We start from the raw sequence: 16,558 nt of genomic DNA, 5'->3' as shown, positions 1-16,558 counted from the left end.
ATAGTCTTGCAGATGTGTTCTCCTTGGCCCTATAATCTTTTTAATTTATATTAACGATCTTCCAGATATTTTCACATCACAAGTGGCATTGTTTGCTGATGATACTACCGTTTATTTTTGTCTTGGTAAGAAGCCAACACTCTCTGATTGCTTGGGGCATTTGAGGTTGAAAAGGATCTCACTTCTGCTACAGCATGGGGCTCACAGTGGCTGGTGATCTTTAATTCAAATAAAAGCCAGTTTTTTTCAGCCAATTGTTATCGCAATAATTTAGATCTTCCTATATTTATGAACGGTAATGTATTCGATGATTCATCTACCCTTCATCTTCTAAGATTAACTCCGATCTATCTTCGAAACCGTATATCAAATCCATTGCAAAATTAGCATCAGCTAAAGTTGCATCTCTCTATCTTGCTCAACACTTACTTACTCCGGATTCTATTCTTTATCTCTATAAATCTCAAACCCGTCTTTGTATGGAATTCTGTGTCCATATCTGAAGCGGATCTTCGAACGATGACCTACCTCTTTTAGACAAGGCGCAAAAACGCATAGTAAACACAGTTGGACCTGCTCTTGCAGCCAACCTTTAACCATTATCACATCGTTGTAATGTTGCTTCTCTTTCTCTCTTTTAAAAATACTATAATGGGCATTGCTCTAAATAGTTAGCGTTTCTTGTGATATCTGCTAAAATCCATTCTCGTGTTACTCGTTATTCAATTAAGTCTCATCCTTTTCCTGTGACTATTCCTAAGTGCTCTAAAAACTCTTATCAGTCTTATTTTTTTCCCATGAACACCAGTTCTTCGGAATTTTTTTCCTTCATCTTGCTTTCCTAATTTATATAATTTGCAACCTTTTAAAAAGTCTGTCAACCGTTATCTTGTTCTATAAACTTCATCTTTTCTCTTCCAGTAACTCCCAGCTCTAATAGTGGTTACTCACAGCCTTGTTGGAAATGAAGATGTTGAAAAAAAAAAAAAAGAAAAAAAAATTAATTTAAGTAAAACCTTTTAAGTTAATTAAAAACTTCTTTCCATAAAATAAGTTAATCTTACAATACCTTTTTTGCAATACATCAACTTAATGCGACAATAACAAAGTTTTTAAATTGCCTTTTAAAGTTAGCTTTTTTTTCATTTCTCATTCACATCTTCAGGAAAAGTATTGTCATGTAAATATTTCCTGTCATTATTAAAGTTAATCTTTTTGTACATCTTGACAAAATACACTTTATAAATTGTAAACTAAAAAGTTAGTAAAATAATAACGAGTGAAGTAAAATTTTAACGTTATTATTATACCGCAAAAGACGTTTGAACAGTTGAAAAATTCCGCGCAGTAATTTAAAAACGCTACCCAGTTGACTTGCTTTCATCAAGGTTTTATGAGACACTTTTGTACTATATCGATAAGTCTAAGCTTTTCTGGGTTGACAACACAAATTGCTTCAGTACGAATTTCAAAGCTGGCATTTGATCCTTGGGCTCTTAAACAAAAAACAAATGAAAATCTAGATGCGGTGCAAAAAAATATAAGTGTAAATTAATTTTTACAGTTATAAAACACGATCGTAAAAATTTATTTTATGATCGTGTTTTATACCTGTAAAATTAATTAAAACTTTTTTTTTTTTTAATATTATTTAAATTTCTATTAAAATAATACATGGTTATAAGGGCGTCTATTTGCTGTTATGGCGAGGGCGTTATAAAAGCTCTCAACAGCTCTGTTTGCATAAAATATTTTAGAATTGTCAACATTTGGTTTCATCCACTGCACAGTGGCCGGATATTAGACATATGGTGGACAAAAATATTTTGATCTTTTTTTTATTACTAAAACCCTTTATACGTCCAAAGAATCACTTTTTATTAAGATATATTTACTTTTATTATAAATTTTAGTTAAGTAGTTGCTGATACTAAAAATTATTTAAAAAACTTTATAAAACTTAAAAAATGCGGATTTAAATTTTTTTAATTTCAAGTCATATAACTTCTTAAAATCGTGAAACTGAATAACGAGCTCTTCCGGTGGAACAAACTTAAAATAAAAATTGATGCAACAAACTTTAAAAATAAAAATGCGCACTTCGGAAAGAATGAAAATTTATCATTAGATTTGAAACTCTATTATCGATATTACTATATAATAGATTTAAAATATATAGATAAATGTAAAGAAATGTCTAGAAAATATAAATAAACATATAGATTTCAATCTCTATTATTGATATTATTACATGGTCACGACGTTTTGAATAAGTCTGTAGATTATTTATCATTTCTATATATAATAATGTATTATCTTTATTTTTAATCTATTAGCCGTAGATTCTGGGTGAATGATATTACAACGTTTTTATTATTATAAAGTCTACTGAGTTCTAAAGGTACAATAAAAATAATCAACAGGCACTCTTTATTCGTCACTATTTATATTTTAACTTACCTGTTTGTAAACACCCTGTAGCACCATCAAAATTTCGTCACTATTTATATTTTACGTCACTATTTATATTTTAACTTACCTGTGTAAACACCCTGTTTGTAAATACCCTGTAGCACCATCAAAACCAGCCATGCATCTAAACGTCAGTTTTGTTAATTCCTTAGCATTGTGATTAGCACAGTAGTTTGTATATCACATAGCTTTTAAGAGAGTGTTTTTAAGAGAAATTAAAGTTGATTTCAAGCAAATAACATAAGTTGCAAGTCATTATATTAAAATGTTATAGAAACCCAAAGGGGGAAGTAAGGGGCAATATATAGTTCGAATAGGTTGTATACATATTACATTTACTAGTACAAGTATTTAATATAGGTTATCGTAGGTTCCCTAAATTATGTGACACTTTTTGTACAAAATAAAAGTAATAAATGTTAAAAATTTACCTTGTTATTTTAAAGTCAGATTATAAATGTATTATAAAGACTGATCTTTACTTTATCTTTTTTTCGAAAAGCTTTACTGTTAAATACTTTAAATGTATAAACTAATCCCGTAAGCATATAAAATTTTAAAAGTTACTGTTTACTATAGCTATGTATAAAAAAAAAAATTTCACGCCTTTTTTTAAAAAAAAAAAATTTCTGTATACATGAAACCGCAACTAATTTTTGTGGTTTTAAAAGATACTACTATACTCAAAACAATTTTCAGAACTTTAACTGAGAGTATTACAAATGTTTCATTATATGGTTTTGAATATAATAAATATTTATTTTTAGGATTTGTCCACCACCTGTGTACTGTTACATATATTTTAAAATCTATTGATAAGAAAACTAATACACAAAGTCGCAAGGCAGATTTTTTTTTTTGGTTTCTCAACTTTGCACTTTGTAAGAAAGTTCGACACGAATTGAATGTATAATTTATGAACAGAAAAACCAAGGCATAATCTTTAATAAGTTTATTGTATGCTCAAGAAAAAAAGTTTTAGTTACCGTTAACCTGTAACTTTGGGGTCACTTTGAACGTTTTTGAGATATTCTTACTTGCTCTTCCTTCACTATTTGAAATTTAACAAAATGAATAAAGGAGCTAAGATCGACTCTTACATAATTCAAATTTAAAATAATATTTTAATAAAAGGATTTTGTATAATATTAATTTAAATAGCCATTCAAAGTTACCACACAAATGGGGTAACTTTAAATGCGTTTTTTGTAAAAGCAAAACCTATTCAAAAATGCCTTGTTTTGTTTTAAAAATTAATAAAACAGTTTAGTTTCACAGGAATTTTTTATTGCCAAAATAATACAATATTTTTTCATAGCAAACACCCATTTAGTATTTTATTTTGTTTTAATGGGTATTTTTTAAGTGCTAGTCCACTTAAAAAATACCCATTAAAACAAAATGTCTCATTTACATCAGTTTCACTTACAGACTATGCAAGTGGAAAATCTTTACATTTTGCCAAAAATTCCTCAAAAGAAACACTTGTAACAAAGGTCAAAAGTAATTTTTTTCCCCTTTAAGCCTGCTTTGTCCTTGACATTGACACTAATGTTAAAGTACATTAGTTACGGCTTGGTGTACTAAAATTACAACTACCATCTGGCAAATGATTAAAGATGATACTTTTATCTAATGGGTAAATCCCATACTTCTTTCAAAACAACTGAGCAACTGATAAGTTGCTGATAACTTTTTGATCTGACAAATATAATGTTTATAAGTAAATAAAATACATAGGAGATTTATTTTTTGTAATTGTCTGTGTTTTTTTTGAATAAGTGCTTTTTGATTGATCAAGTATTTTCCTCCAATACTTTTTAAAAGGTCCATAAAGTGCAACATCAAGAGATTGCAATAAATGGGTAGAGTTACCAGTTGTAGAACAAGATACTGTTTTCTTCGCATACTATTTTCTTTAGTAGTTTCAAGTACCTTTTCACTGTAAAGATCGCTTAGGTTATAACTAATAAGAATGTTCCTACAATTTGACAAAAAACAATAACAAACCAGTCAGAAAAGTGAATAGAATCAAACCGTCCTTTGATTATATTGTACATTAGATGGTCCACTTTCGGTTCTTGTTGTCTATAAATGGTCAGCTTTATAAACATAACCAGAGACAATTTCACCAGAGGTCAAATTGTCTCTGGTATGTTTATAATTGTACAACATATTATGATGTAACATAACATGTTGTACAATTGGTAATTTTTGTATATTAGTAACTAAGGATTTCCTATGTATTTTTGGGTTAAGTTTTTAAACTTTATTAAACAAACTGGCAACTTCCCCCCAATGAACATTTAATAATGTTTTCATATAATGTTTATTGTTAGCATAAAATTTGAAAACTGGCACTCAGTATAATTTACATACTGCCTTGTATCAACTTTTTTCGTATAAACCTGGGATAGTAATGCTATGAAATTCTAAACAAATACAAATTTAAAGATGAATAAAAGTACTTTCAACAAATCTAACACAACACTGAAGGTACACACACATATTATATGACATATTTTTAATACAAGATTTAAAGTTTATTAGTGCTTTGCAAAAAAAGTTTAAACACACAAAAACACACACACACATATATATCTGTGTATGTATGTATGTATGTATGTATGTATGTATGTATGTATGTATGTATGTATGTATGTATGTATGTATGTATGTATGTATGTATGTATGTATGTATGTATGTATGTATGTATGTATGTATGTATGTATGTATGTATGTATGTATGTATGTATGTATGTATGTATGTATGTATGTATGTATGTATGTATGTATGTATGTATATATGTATGTATGTATGTATTTACATAGATACACACACACACACACACACACACACACACACACACACACACACACACACACACACACACATAAACACACATAGAAACGATGTGTGTGACTTACTGTTTATATAATATTTTAATTTTTAATCATAATAATATAATTTTTAATACATGTATGACAGAGGAAATTTTAATTTTTTTCAAGTTTCTGACTATTTATGAAGTGGGGTTACTTTGAACGTTATTCAAAGTTACCCATAAACAAAGTATGCGAAAAAATGAATACAATAAACTTAGACAGCAAGCTGCTACATTAGCTGAAGCAGTGTACAGAGTATTCTGACTAATTTTTTTGAGAAAAATATCCGAAATATTTAATTCATTTTTAAAGAAACAATAACAACCAATAAACAAAGTAAAACTTTATATAATCAAATTATAAACTATTTTTTATACTTTGATGCTTAAGTTTTGAAAAGTTTCACATAAGTTCTTGCCATAATTACAAATAGAAAAAAAAAAGATCTGTATTCAAAGTCACCCCGCTATTCAAAGTATTAAGTTATAAAGTTACGTACCTTAAACCGGGGTTACGGTACATAACTTAATGGTCCATAAATTACGTAACACAAACTTTCACAAAAAACAAAACAAAGATCTAAAGTTTTTACACGCAGAGCCTTAATTTAAATAAAAAATCAAAATAGCCGCCGTGTAAAAGAACCTATTATCTCCAACTTCAGTTTTTAAAATAAATTTTTCGTAATTGTGGACGATCTCTAAGGTTTTGTACCAAGTTACGTAACTTAATTGATGTGGTTTTACGTTAAGTAACTTAACGTTACTTATCTTAACTAATAAGGTTTTTAGTTAAGCTACGTAAAACTAATTTGTTGTTTTCTGATAAACTTATGTAGTCTTTAGAGTTAGTACTTGAATATCAAGTTGTTTCTCCGCGCAACGGCCTTGCACATCAAGATTCGTGTTTCGGAGTTATAGAGTTGACAGAGAGAGTTACAACCACAATTAAGTAGCCTCCTCGTCTATAGTAGCCTTGGGTAGGTCTCGGCCATAGGCAGGCGAATTAACAAAAAAAAAAAAAAAAAAAAAATTAACAATACGATTGAGGTTTCTCAAAATTGTTTTCCGCGTGCCACGTATAGGACGTGGATTAGGTTTGATACGATTAAAATTAAAATTTAATCTTCTGAAAAAATGGATTGCTTAAGTTTAACTTGATGAAGAAGACATTATTTTATAGTAAGAACAACTATTTATAAACTATTTTTGTGCCAAAAATCAGATAGTTTTGGATTTTCATCAATTTATGCAAGACACCTGCAATGCATGGCTTACTATATAACAGGCCTTGCCAACGCGCGGCTTGCGTAAAAAACTGGAGGCAAGATTAAAAATACTACTTTGCAGTAGTTTACATTTTTAGTTAGGTGATTTTCGCGTGAATATAATATTTGTATGATATATCTACTAAAAGTAACTTATAAAAAGTGAAAAGATGAATTTATTATTCTTTTTTTTTTTTTTAATTTTGTTTATAACTAAAATTGTAATATAACTAACGAATAACATTTATAAAAATTTTAAATTAACTTAAATGTATCTAAAACTAATTATGTTTAAACAATTTAGTATATATAGATTTATATTTTGCTATAATTTAATATTAGCATTTACCACAAAATTTATTAATGGGTTTTTTAAGTATTAAAAATAAATTTGTGAGAAAAAAGAGATAAAATCTTTAGAGAATAAAAAGTAAATACAAGCTTTTTAGATATTTTACTAAACACTATTTTACAGTGTTTGTTAAAAACATCGCAAAAGTTTTACTTTGCGCTGAGTTTGATCAACTTCTGCTTTGGCTCCTTGTCGGAACGAGGTGAATAGAGTCGACAATAATTATTAAATAAAATATTTTTCATTGTTAATTCATGATGTCTTTGCATACCTAATGAATAAAATTCTGATAGCATCATAAGGAGGTTACACAGTGATGACCGACAAAAGTCATTATATACTTCATAAAAAAGAATGTAACAGTAAGTTGCCCATTGACAAACTTTGTCACCAGGAATTGTTAAACGTATCATCTGGATTTTTATTTTCATGAATAATGTACCCAGTAATATAAACTTATGACATTTTAATATCAACAGTCAATGAATCACACAGAGCAGGTAAATTGTCAATAATGTTGCAAATACCCTCGCTTGGTAAAAATTTACATTTTGGACAAGAGTGAACCTAGATTGGAACACTGAACTTTTCTCAAACTTTAATAGCAACTTTGTACCGTATATAGTTACTTTTTCAAGAACTTGTTGAACAGAAATAAAATAAGTTCCTCCTGAGCCTTGTCTTAATTTTCCAAAGAGCTTTTCTAATGAATCTGTTGTAAAGTTGCCTAATAATACATACTGATGAGTTGTATCTAAAAGATATTTTGACAACTGAACCAAACCATAACAGGTCTGAGCTAAACAATTAGCAGTGTCTCTTGTTAGTAATTTGACTCTTTTTCCTTTTTCTATTTTTTTCATTTGTATTGCAAAATCACCCATTGCAGAAAGTTTGCTTAAATTGTCATCATTAGCAGAAGCAATAGCAGCTCGATTAGAATCTTTCAAACAAATGTCTGCATATGGACTGTGAACATTACAAATTTTCCAAAATTCAACGACTTTAGAGATGAAAATAATCGTCCCTTTATTTTCATGCAGGTCTGGATGACTTTTTAATGCTGACAATGTTTCATCGCAAAACACTTGCAGACAAGTGATAACTTTTTGTCTTTTAATTGGCTTTGGATAAACAGAAACTTCTGTTAATTTAGACATTTTAACAATGTTTTTCGTTTCAAGCTTGTACAAAATAATAATATCAACCCACCGTGCTATTTTTTTTCTCCATCAATATAAAATTTAAGTTCTTGAGTTTTTTCTGTGATCCAGTTATTACGTATACTTTTTAATAAATGAACATAATCAAATAAAAGAAAAATATTGTCTTTAGTACACCATGCTTCTTTTTTTTCAAAAAAGTTATAAAACTTCTGATTGACTCTGTTACCATCACAGACAATAGCAACAACATTGCCCCCATTATTTTTAATTGCATCAAGAATCAGGGTTGTCTGTTCAAAAAGAAACTCAGCATCAAGTTCTCTGACTGGTAACATTTTGTAAAGAAATTTTGGTCCATTAAACAATGTTACAGCCAAAAAGCTCAGTACTGTGTTTGCTAACAGATGAGGTTTGTTAACTGATTTACCAAACACTATGCCACCATGATACTGCAACATTGGTTTAACATAAACCTCATCAAGAAGTAAAATGCATGTTTTTTGTCTATCATCTCTAAGATTAGAGAAAATATGTCTGATATAAGTGGTATCATCTAAAGATTTACATTTAGATGTAATTCTTCCTAAAGTACGTAAACTTGGAAGTTCAAAATCTTTTCTGATGCGATTGTTGGCTGATCATGAAAAATGCTCGCACAATTGTTTCAATTGGATACTTTTTTTCCCCAATACATGTTTTATTCATTGACAAAATTTGTTGATATACAACTTCTTTTTTGGGTGTTATTTCACAACAATTTAAAAATCTTAATGCTTCTTGGATATGAGAAAATTTGTTCATAATGTAAACTCGGTTAGATGATAAAGTCATAACACTAATTTTAACTCCACAATGAAATGCTTCAAAAGTGAGATCTTTATATATGCAAAGAAGAAATCTAGCAATAGCACTTTCCTTTAAAAAGTCTGAAGACTGAATATATTATATATCATTGGCAATGACATTGCATAAATAATTAATAATAGCAAAATCAAATTCATTAGTTTTTAACTTTTCATATAAAACATTAATGCTTTCTATTTTTTCTTGTAAATTAAATATTGCTAATTTGTCCTCTTCTTGCCAGCGAACACTATTAAGACTTTTCGATGTTTTTGTAAGTGGCATGGGTACAGTAGGAAATAAGCTTGGCTTTATACAATCAAATACTGACGGAGCATCAAGAGGTCTCAGCTTTCCATAATCAGTAACAGTTGAATAATTTTTTGACCAATGTCTTTCACATACTATAGGTACGTGTGTAAAAATTTCAAACCATTTATTTATTCAAGTTTTATATATGGTTCGAAAGAGCTTTAAATTTGTAATAAAATGGTGAAAAATTTATGAAAAAAGAATCATTACAAAAAAAGTTATGCTCTTTTAAGTAACATTATTTTTTATGAAGCATTGCTTAAGAAAAATGCAACTTACGTATAAAACTCGCGTTCGGCTAACGGCAGCTTTGTAATAGAATCATTGTTAATTTGCGCTTAATTTTGCATAGTAAAATGTGCAAAACGATTAAAAAACGTAATTAAAAAAGTTTTGAATTTAAGTAACAAAATATTTTTAATGATTAAAACGTAATAGTAAAATTTATAACAAAATTTTATAAAATATGCATAAAAAAATATCGCGTTTTTTTGCAATATATATATATATATATATATATATATATATATATATATATATATATATATATATATATATATATATATATATATATATATATATATATATATATATATATATATATATATATATATATATATATATATATATATTTATGGTTAAGGGTATATATATTTATTTTATTAAATATGCACCAAGGATAGGATTTCTATAGCGTATGTTTAATTGCATATAGGTGATCTTTAAATACATTAAAAGCCTTAGCGTTTTCGCCTTATTTTTATCGTTACTAATGATTTTCAATGAAAGATATATATATATATATATATATATATATATATATATATATATATATATATATATATATATATATATATATAACATCGGAAATGGCGTGATATTTCAGTAGGTGCCGGAGTACAAAAAAATAATCATAAAACACCATATAGTTCAACTAAAAACCTACAAAAATATATCCATCTAAACAATGGGGGAGAAGGGGACACGTCCACCACGGCTCTCCTTCATTTTCTCTTCAGTAGTCCTTATATCTATCTAACTATATATAAATTCCAAGAAACCGCAACAAATAAAAATAATTTTTTTAAAAACATACTTCTTTAACAAAAAATTTAGAGTATAATAATTATTTTCTTTTTTGCTTAATAATGTTTTTAACAGAATTGTGGCTTTGAAGAAAGCCTAGTTTTTGAAGCAAACAAAACTGTGACATCCATAGCTAGAAAGAATCGATTCTTTAGTACGCAAAGGAAACCACATCCAATGATATCTAAAATAAAGTAAACCCCTAAATTAAAATCGCCATACCTATTTATGATGCTTTATGTCGCGGATAATAAATAAGGATGCCTTATGGCGCGGATAATAAATAAACATATAACTGTTATTATTGCATTAATAAACATAATCAATCTCTAAAAAAATATGAACCGGTTTAATCTTGATATGAAAAAGATCAACATCCATCGAAGCAATCGTGTGGTTTTCATCATGTTGCGTAACCTTGCAATGATAGATAAGATAAAATATATCAGATATATAAAATTAAAAAAAAAAATTAAGGCGAACAATTAACTAATGTATAATAAATTAACATGTAACTGTTATTACTGAATTAATAAATATAATCTTGAGGTCTTTAAGATAAACATCTACAGTAGCAAGCTGCCATCATAGTTAAAACCTTGCAATAAAAGAAATTATATTAGATATTTAGCACAATAACTGAAAAACCCATTATAAATTAGAGAAGATAAGAATGATTTCCTAACTTAAAAAAAAACTCAAAATCACTTAACTCCTGATACACAACACATTTTCCATTACCAAACAGAAAATTCGATAGAAGTAGACCCTTCAATACTTTTTAACCTGAAATATAATAGATTTGATTATAAGTTATAATGAAAAGAAAGTTATGTGTTAGCGTAACTATCTGGTAATGGCATATGCCATTTGCCTAGAGTGTACTGATTTATTGTAACTAAACACTTACATCTCTCAATCCATGCAAGCAAAAGTCTGTCTTTCTGGGTAGAAACAATGTATAGCCATCATTATGATTAACATTAATTGTCATGAGCCAGGCAATTTGCTTATGTCAAATAGTAAATGAGCTTTGGTTTCCCATAGCTCGTTGCAACCAGGTCAACCCTGGTTGTTGGATATCGGTAACTAACCGACTACCTAAAATTACATTTCTATATACATATATGTATATACATATATGTATACATAAAAAGAAATTAAATAATAATAAATCTTTTCATTATCTTAAAAAAAGGGGAGGGTAGAGAATATGATATACATTAGGCACTGTAAAATTTATTATAAAAAACAAAGATTAACCTACTATCTGTAAATAATATCTGTTAATGCAAGTTTATAAGACATACTATTATTTAAAATAACATATACCTTATTACACATTTCTATTATGTTATCACCATATCACCACTTATTATGTCTGCAGAAAGTTGATATTTGCTCACATCATACTCAACACCATCATCATCTTCATTCTCTTTTGGTTTCCAATAAGAAACTATATATACATCACTTTTTTTCTTTTTAATGCCAACAATTCTGCCGTAATATACATCCTGGGTGTTAGTGGCATTATCGAACCACATGTGGCAAATACTTCTTCCAATAGAAGCTCCAATAAGAATTTCTTCAATATCTGAGGCCTCATTATTTTCTAGGTCAGGAAACATTTCTTTTACCTGATCAGGCATGCAATTTTTTAATATTTTTTCTACATTTCTGCGTTCTTTGTTTTCTTTTTTCTGAATTTTATCTGCTATTCGTTTTATCAATTCTAACTTCAGGTCATTATGACATTGCATATTTGTAAACCGCTTTTTTCTGGCATTAGAGATAGCCCATAATATCAACTTGTTTTGAATATCATTTGGCTTTTTGCATAGCAGAGCAGTTGTTTTATTTTTGCAAGCACGAAGTTTTGAAGAAAGAAAACAAAGAGTGGCATTTGGAGCTTTGTGCTTTGCAGCGCTAAACATACCCATAAGTTCTTCTGAATCAATGTTGTGAAGCCTAGCTGACTTAGTCTGGTCTTTAAGGTGATCATTAGAACTCATTTCAAATTGCCGCTTATACTGCCTGTCAATGACGCTAATAACTGCATTAAGGCAGTCAGCTAATGCTTTACTCATTTCATCAGTTACTGGGCAAAAGCTGATTATTGAATCAAAAACTACATCTTCAATATCATTACCAAAGAAATCAGTTTTTCGTTTAAGTAGAGATAAAGGATTCTTGCTGCTCTCAATAAGAGTGTTCCGAACATCTTTTACTACCTGAATGCCAGATATGTAGTCAAGTCCCGTACCTGGTGCAATATAAAATTTTGTCATCCAAGGACCAGAAAGTAGCTTTCCAATTAAAGCTAAAACACACAACTCACGGATACCTAAGGTGAAAAAGTTAATTAGTAACAAAGAATAATCTTTGTTTATAATAGTCTTTACTCCCCGTTAATCTTGCAAGTGTCTATTTGTAATTTGTATTTGTAACTATATTTGTAGTTAATTCTATAGCCTATAATATTGTGTAGCACTTTATCAAATGAACTGAACAGGTATAAAAAAGAAAAAAGATACCTGTTTCAGATGTAAAGTCTTGAAATAAACTATTTCGCAGACCTCCGCATAACGCCAAGCCAGAACACAGAAATATCTTCAATATGGCATAATGATGGATCAAAATACCACATGTGTGAAAAAGCATATGTAGTCTGTTGCCTCTATAGCGCGGTAGCAATCCTCTGGGCAACTCGTGTTGGTCCAAAAAGGTTACAAAACCTTTTGGATCACCTATGAATATCATAAAAAAGCTCATTTTGGCAATTGCAAGAAGAATGTGAAATAAAAACATGCACTAGTTATAATATCTTATTTTAACTCGAAATTTTATTCAGAAAACTAAATATATTTAAGTAAAAGAATGGTTTAGATTAGTTAGAGTACCTTTTGCATCCTTATAGCGAAGTTTGTTCAGCTGTATAACAATGTTTGCTGCAATGCAGTCTCTTCCAAAAAGTTTCCCTTTTGAAGTCTCTAATGCTTTAAGTGAAGACTTACAAGAGCTGGTCATTGTGTCTAAGGGGTGAAGGTGACAGTTTAGTTCATTTAATGATTTCTGCCAAACAAGGTTTAACTTTGCGATTGTTGCATGGTTTGTTGCAACTCTGTCACTCATTGTATTTGTTATGTTCCCAATAATAGTGCTTCTTACGTCAGTATATTTGAGCTGATAGAAATCACTATATAACTTAGCGAGATTATCAATAGACTTTGTAATATGACTCTGATAGTCATAAGCTGTACCGCCAGGAAGTTGATCAATAGCTACAACCATACATACTGATTCTGTTGTCAAGTGCACAGCATTTACATGAACACCCTCCTGGGTTGTTGCATCAAAGCCAAGTGTCAGATCCTTTGTTGTAAATGCTATCTCAGCAGCCTGTAAGTCTGAAAGCACACCAAGCTCACGCATCATTTGTTCTACAGTTGTACGATGTGGAATTTGACTAAATCGATAGCCAGTATGTTCCCCAATTTTACGGAGCAGAGATGGCACACTTTGTGTAGGAACTTGGCACACAAGCATGTCATATATAAGTCTCCTAATATCTGCTGAGTAGCATTTTTCATTTTTGGTGTTTTGTGTTACTTGCTGAATTTCCTCCAACTCTTCTTGTAAATTCAGAATGTCATTTTGCAGTACAAGAATTGCAGCATTTTTTTCAGCAAGTTGATGGCTTAACATTGCTTTTTGATAAGAAAATTTTCTTTGCGTGGATGTCAACTGTTGTTTCAAACAAAAAATATGATTTTGAAGTTTTTTTAACTGTAAATTTAAAAACTTTTCTTTTAATTTTTTTCTAAGTTGAGAAATTAACTTTTCCTTACGAGTAATAACTTGATTTAGATATTTAAATCTGTATGCTCTAGCCTTTGTCTTATCTTTTAAACCTTTAATATCCTCTTTATGCTTTCTCTTCTTAATTGCCATTTCGTTTGCCAAAATGGTTAATCTCTTTCTCATAACCTTTTTTCTGGGACTCAACTGGTCAGCTCTCAAACTGGATAGTGGTTCATGAGAAGAGGTTTTTAAAGTAGGACGAGATAAAGGAGATAAGTGATCACTATTTGATACAGATGAAACACTGATTTGTTGAGAAGAAAATGAAGAACATGTAGGAAAGTCAATTGAGGTTGCATTCGATTGCGATGTTTGTGCCACAGCAGATGTTGTTATTTGGTATGCAAAGAGCATGTTGCAGATGTCAACAAATGGTTTCGAATTTCGTGAAAAATGGTTTACAAAGACTTTCGATGTTCTAACTAGTTGCTGAATCTGACTTATACAAATTTTGATGTTAAAATACTTACCGATTAGTTCTACAGTTACTTTATATGAATCGTTGTTAGTTGCAAATATATGCAGTACATGTCCATTTCTACAGCCAATATTTAAATGAGCTGGTATTGGAAAATTACAAGCTAAATAAGTTTTAGCTTTACCATAAAAAAGATTTGTTTTCTTGTGAGGTCCCATGATGCACTAAATTAAATTCAACAATCATAATACTACTATTTAATTGAGTCAGCTATTAATCATAATTAAATAATTTAAAAAATAGCCATTAATCTATAAAAAATTTTTTAAATATACGTATAATTTTTATATATCATATATAGCTTAAGGTGGCTATATGGTAAATTATGGGTATGGAAAAAGCTGAGAAAATGCTGTTTTATGTTTTTAATGAATTTTATGCAGAATCATCGTAAAATAGTGTTATACAATTTTAATTTTAGCAATTTAAATTTTATTTGGCAGAATTTTGCCTTTGCACTAATTTTGGTGGGTGAAAAGAGTTAGTTATCAAAAAAAAAATTAATATATAACCACCTTAATACTTGTTAGTTTTTGTGTACATCATTTAACAATTTTAAAAAGAGAAAACCCAAATACCCTTAGTAGTAAAAGGCTATTAAAAATAAAGTTTGTATAACAGTTCTAATAAAATATATCATTATAATGAATAAAAAAATCAAAAATACTGAATTCTCCACTGTCAAAAACCGCCCCTCCCCCTAACACTATGTAACGGAAGTGGAAATACATACCTCCACTGCGCGGAACAATAGGGCATGTGGTCATGAATATTTTTTGATGAAATTTGGCAGGCACATAGAAAATAGATGTATACAGTTGCCTTAAAAATTTTAAATATGTACCAACATGCCTTCAATATTAACGCACCTCCGGAACAGAAACAAAATTTTAAAAACGAATGAAAACCACTGGTAACTGTAAAAAAAACTACAGAATTTATAACAAAAAGCAACAGTAACAATAGCAGAAACAGTTTTATAAAGTGTAACAGTAACAGTAACACTAAAAGAGGTGGAAATGGTACCTCCACTGGGTCGAAAAATACGGTATTTGGTCATGAATATTTTTTAATGAAATTTGGCAGGCACATAGAAAATAGATCTATACAGTTGACTGGAAAATTTCAAATGTGTACCAACATGCCTTCGATATCAATGCAGTGCCAGAACAGGAACGAAATTTTAAATAGCAATAAAAAAACTGAAAAATTTATTACACGTAAAAAAAAACCATAATTTATTCAAGATAAAACATTCTACTTTTTTAATAAAGTCTAAGCTGATATAAAATTCTAAAAAAAAAGACAAATAAATACATCTTTACCACACCGACTTCGAGCACGCTGTGAAAAAAAAGGTCACAAATTTTTACTTTGAAATCGGTGCCGTAAAAAGCCAGATACGCACGTACCTACATACTACGGTGTTATTAGTATCAGGAACACTATCTCTTGGTATTATAACAATCCAACGTTTTCTTTTTTCAATGTTTCTTGGAAGTCTAAATGTTTTAACTATTCTGAGGATTATAATTGCCATTGCAATTTGTTACACAACATAGACGAACTATTTTTTAAATACTAAATTAAATCCTTTGCTTAATCCTTCGCCTCTCAACTAACTTTTTTTTTTTAATTTTGAAGTTAGTTAAAATGATTACGGGTGTTTGGTTATTGTAAATTTTATGCAAATATTAAACTTATGCATATATATATATATTCAACTTAAATTAATTTTATTAAAAATATTTTTTAATGAAAATTATTTTTTTAATTTTATAATAATTATTTATTAATGTTTTATAATTATTATTGTTACAAAAAAAACTAC

The 16,558-nt window shown here is 29.0% G+C and overlaps 1 protein-coding gene across 3 annotated transcripts; it reads right to left on the bottom strand.

Moving 5' to 3' along the window:
* Window positions 1–10,378: 10,378 nt before the first annotated feature.
* Window positions 10,379–14,948, bottom strand: LOC136089443 (uncharacterized). Of its 3 annotated transcripts, XR_010643057.1 has the most exons (7): window positions 13,289–14,947; window positions 12,923–13,135; window positions 11,718–12,732; window positions 11,296–11,486; window positions 10,911–11,171; window positions 10,731–10,802; window positions 10,379–10,569 (listed from the first exon to the last, which is right to left on the bottom strand). XR_010643057.1 is itself a non-coding variant. In XM_065815446.1 (3 exons), exons 1-3 carry the CDS (start codon window positions 14,883–14,885, stop codon window positions 11,735–11,737), a joined length of 2,808 nt encoding a protein of 935 aa, XP_065671518.1. In that variant the 5' UTR covers window positions 14,886–14,947; the 3' UTR covers window positions 11,596–11,734. The 3 variants fall into 3 exon arrangements, 1 of the variants encoding a protein (XP_065671518.1); XR_010643058.1 differs by lacking the exon at window positions 11,296–11,486 and having other exon boundaries at window positions 10,387–10,569; window positions 13,289–14,948; XM_065815446.1 differs by lacking the exons at window positions 10,379–10,569; window positions 10,731–10,802; window positions 10,911–11,171; window positions 11,296–11,486 and having other exon boundaries at window positions 11,596–12,732.
* Window positions 14,949–16,558: the final 1,610 nt, after the last annotated feature.

Source organism: Hydra vulgaris, chromosome 13 (genome assembly GCF_038396675.1).
Source record: "Hydra vulgaris chromosome 13, alternate assembly HydraT2T_AEP".
Classification (NCBI taxonomy): Eukaryota; Metazoa; Cnidaria; class Hydrozoa; order Anthoathecata; family Hydridae; genus Hydra; species Hydra vulgaris.
Note: the sequence above shows the minus strand (reverse complement) of the source record. Positions and strands in the feature narration are given on the sequence as shown.

Bases quoted from the DNA above. Each gene is read 5' to 3' on its own strand.
- LOC136089443 (XM_065815446.1), bottom strand. From the start codon at position 14,885: ATGGGACCTCACAAGAAAACAAATCTTTTTTATGGTAAAGCTAAAACT. The intron at 13,136-13,288 runs GTACTCTAACTA...TGATATTCATAG, and splicing joins TCGCTATAAGGATGCAAAAG to GTGATCCAAAAGGTTTTGTA. The intron at 12,733-12,922 runs GTATCTTTTTTC...TTTTCACCTTAG, and splicing joins AGACTTTACATCTGAAACAG to GTATCCGTGAGTTGTGTGTT.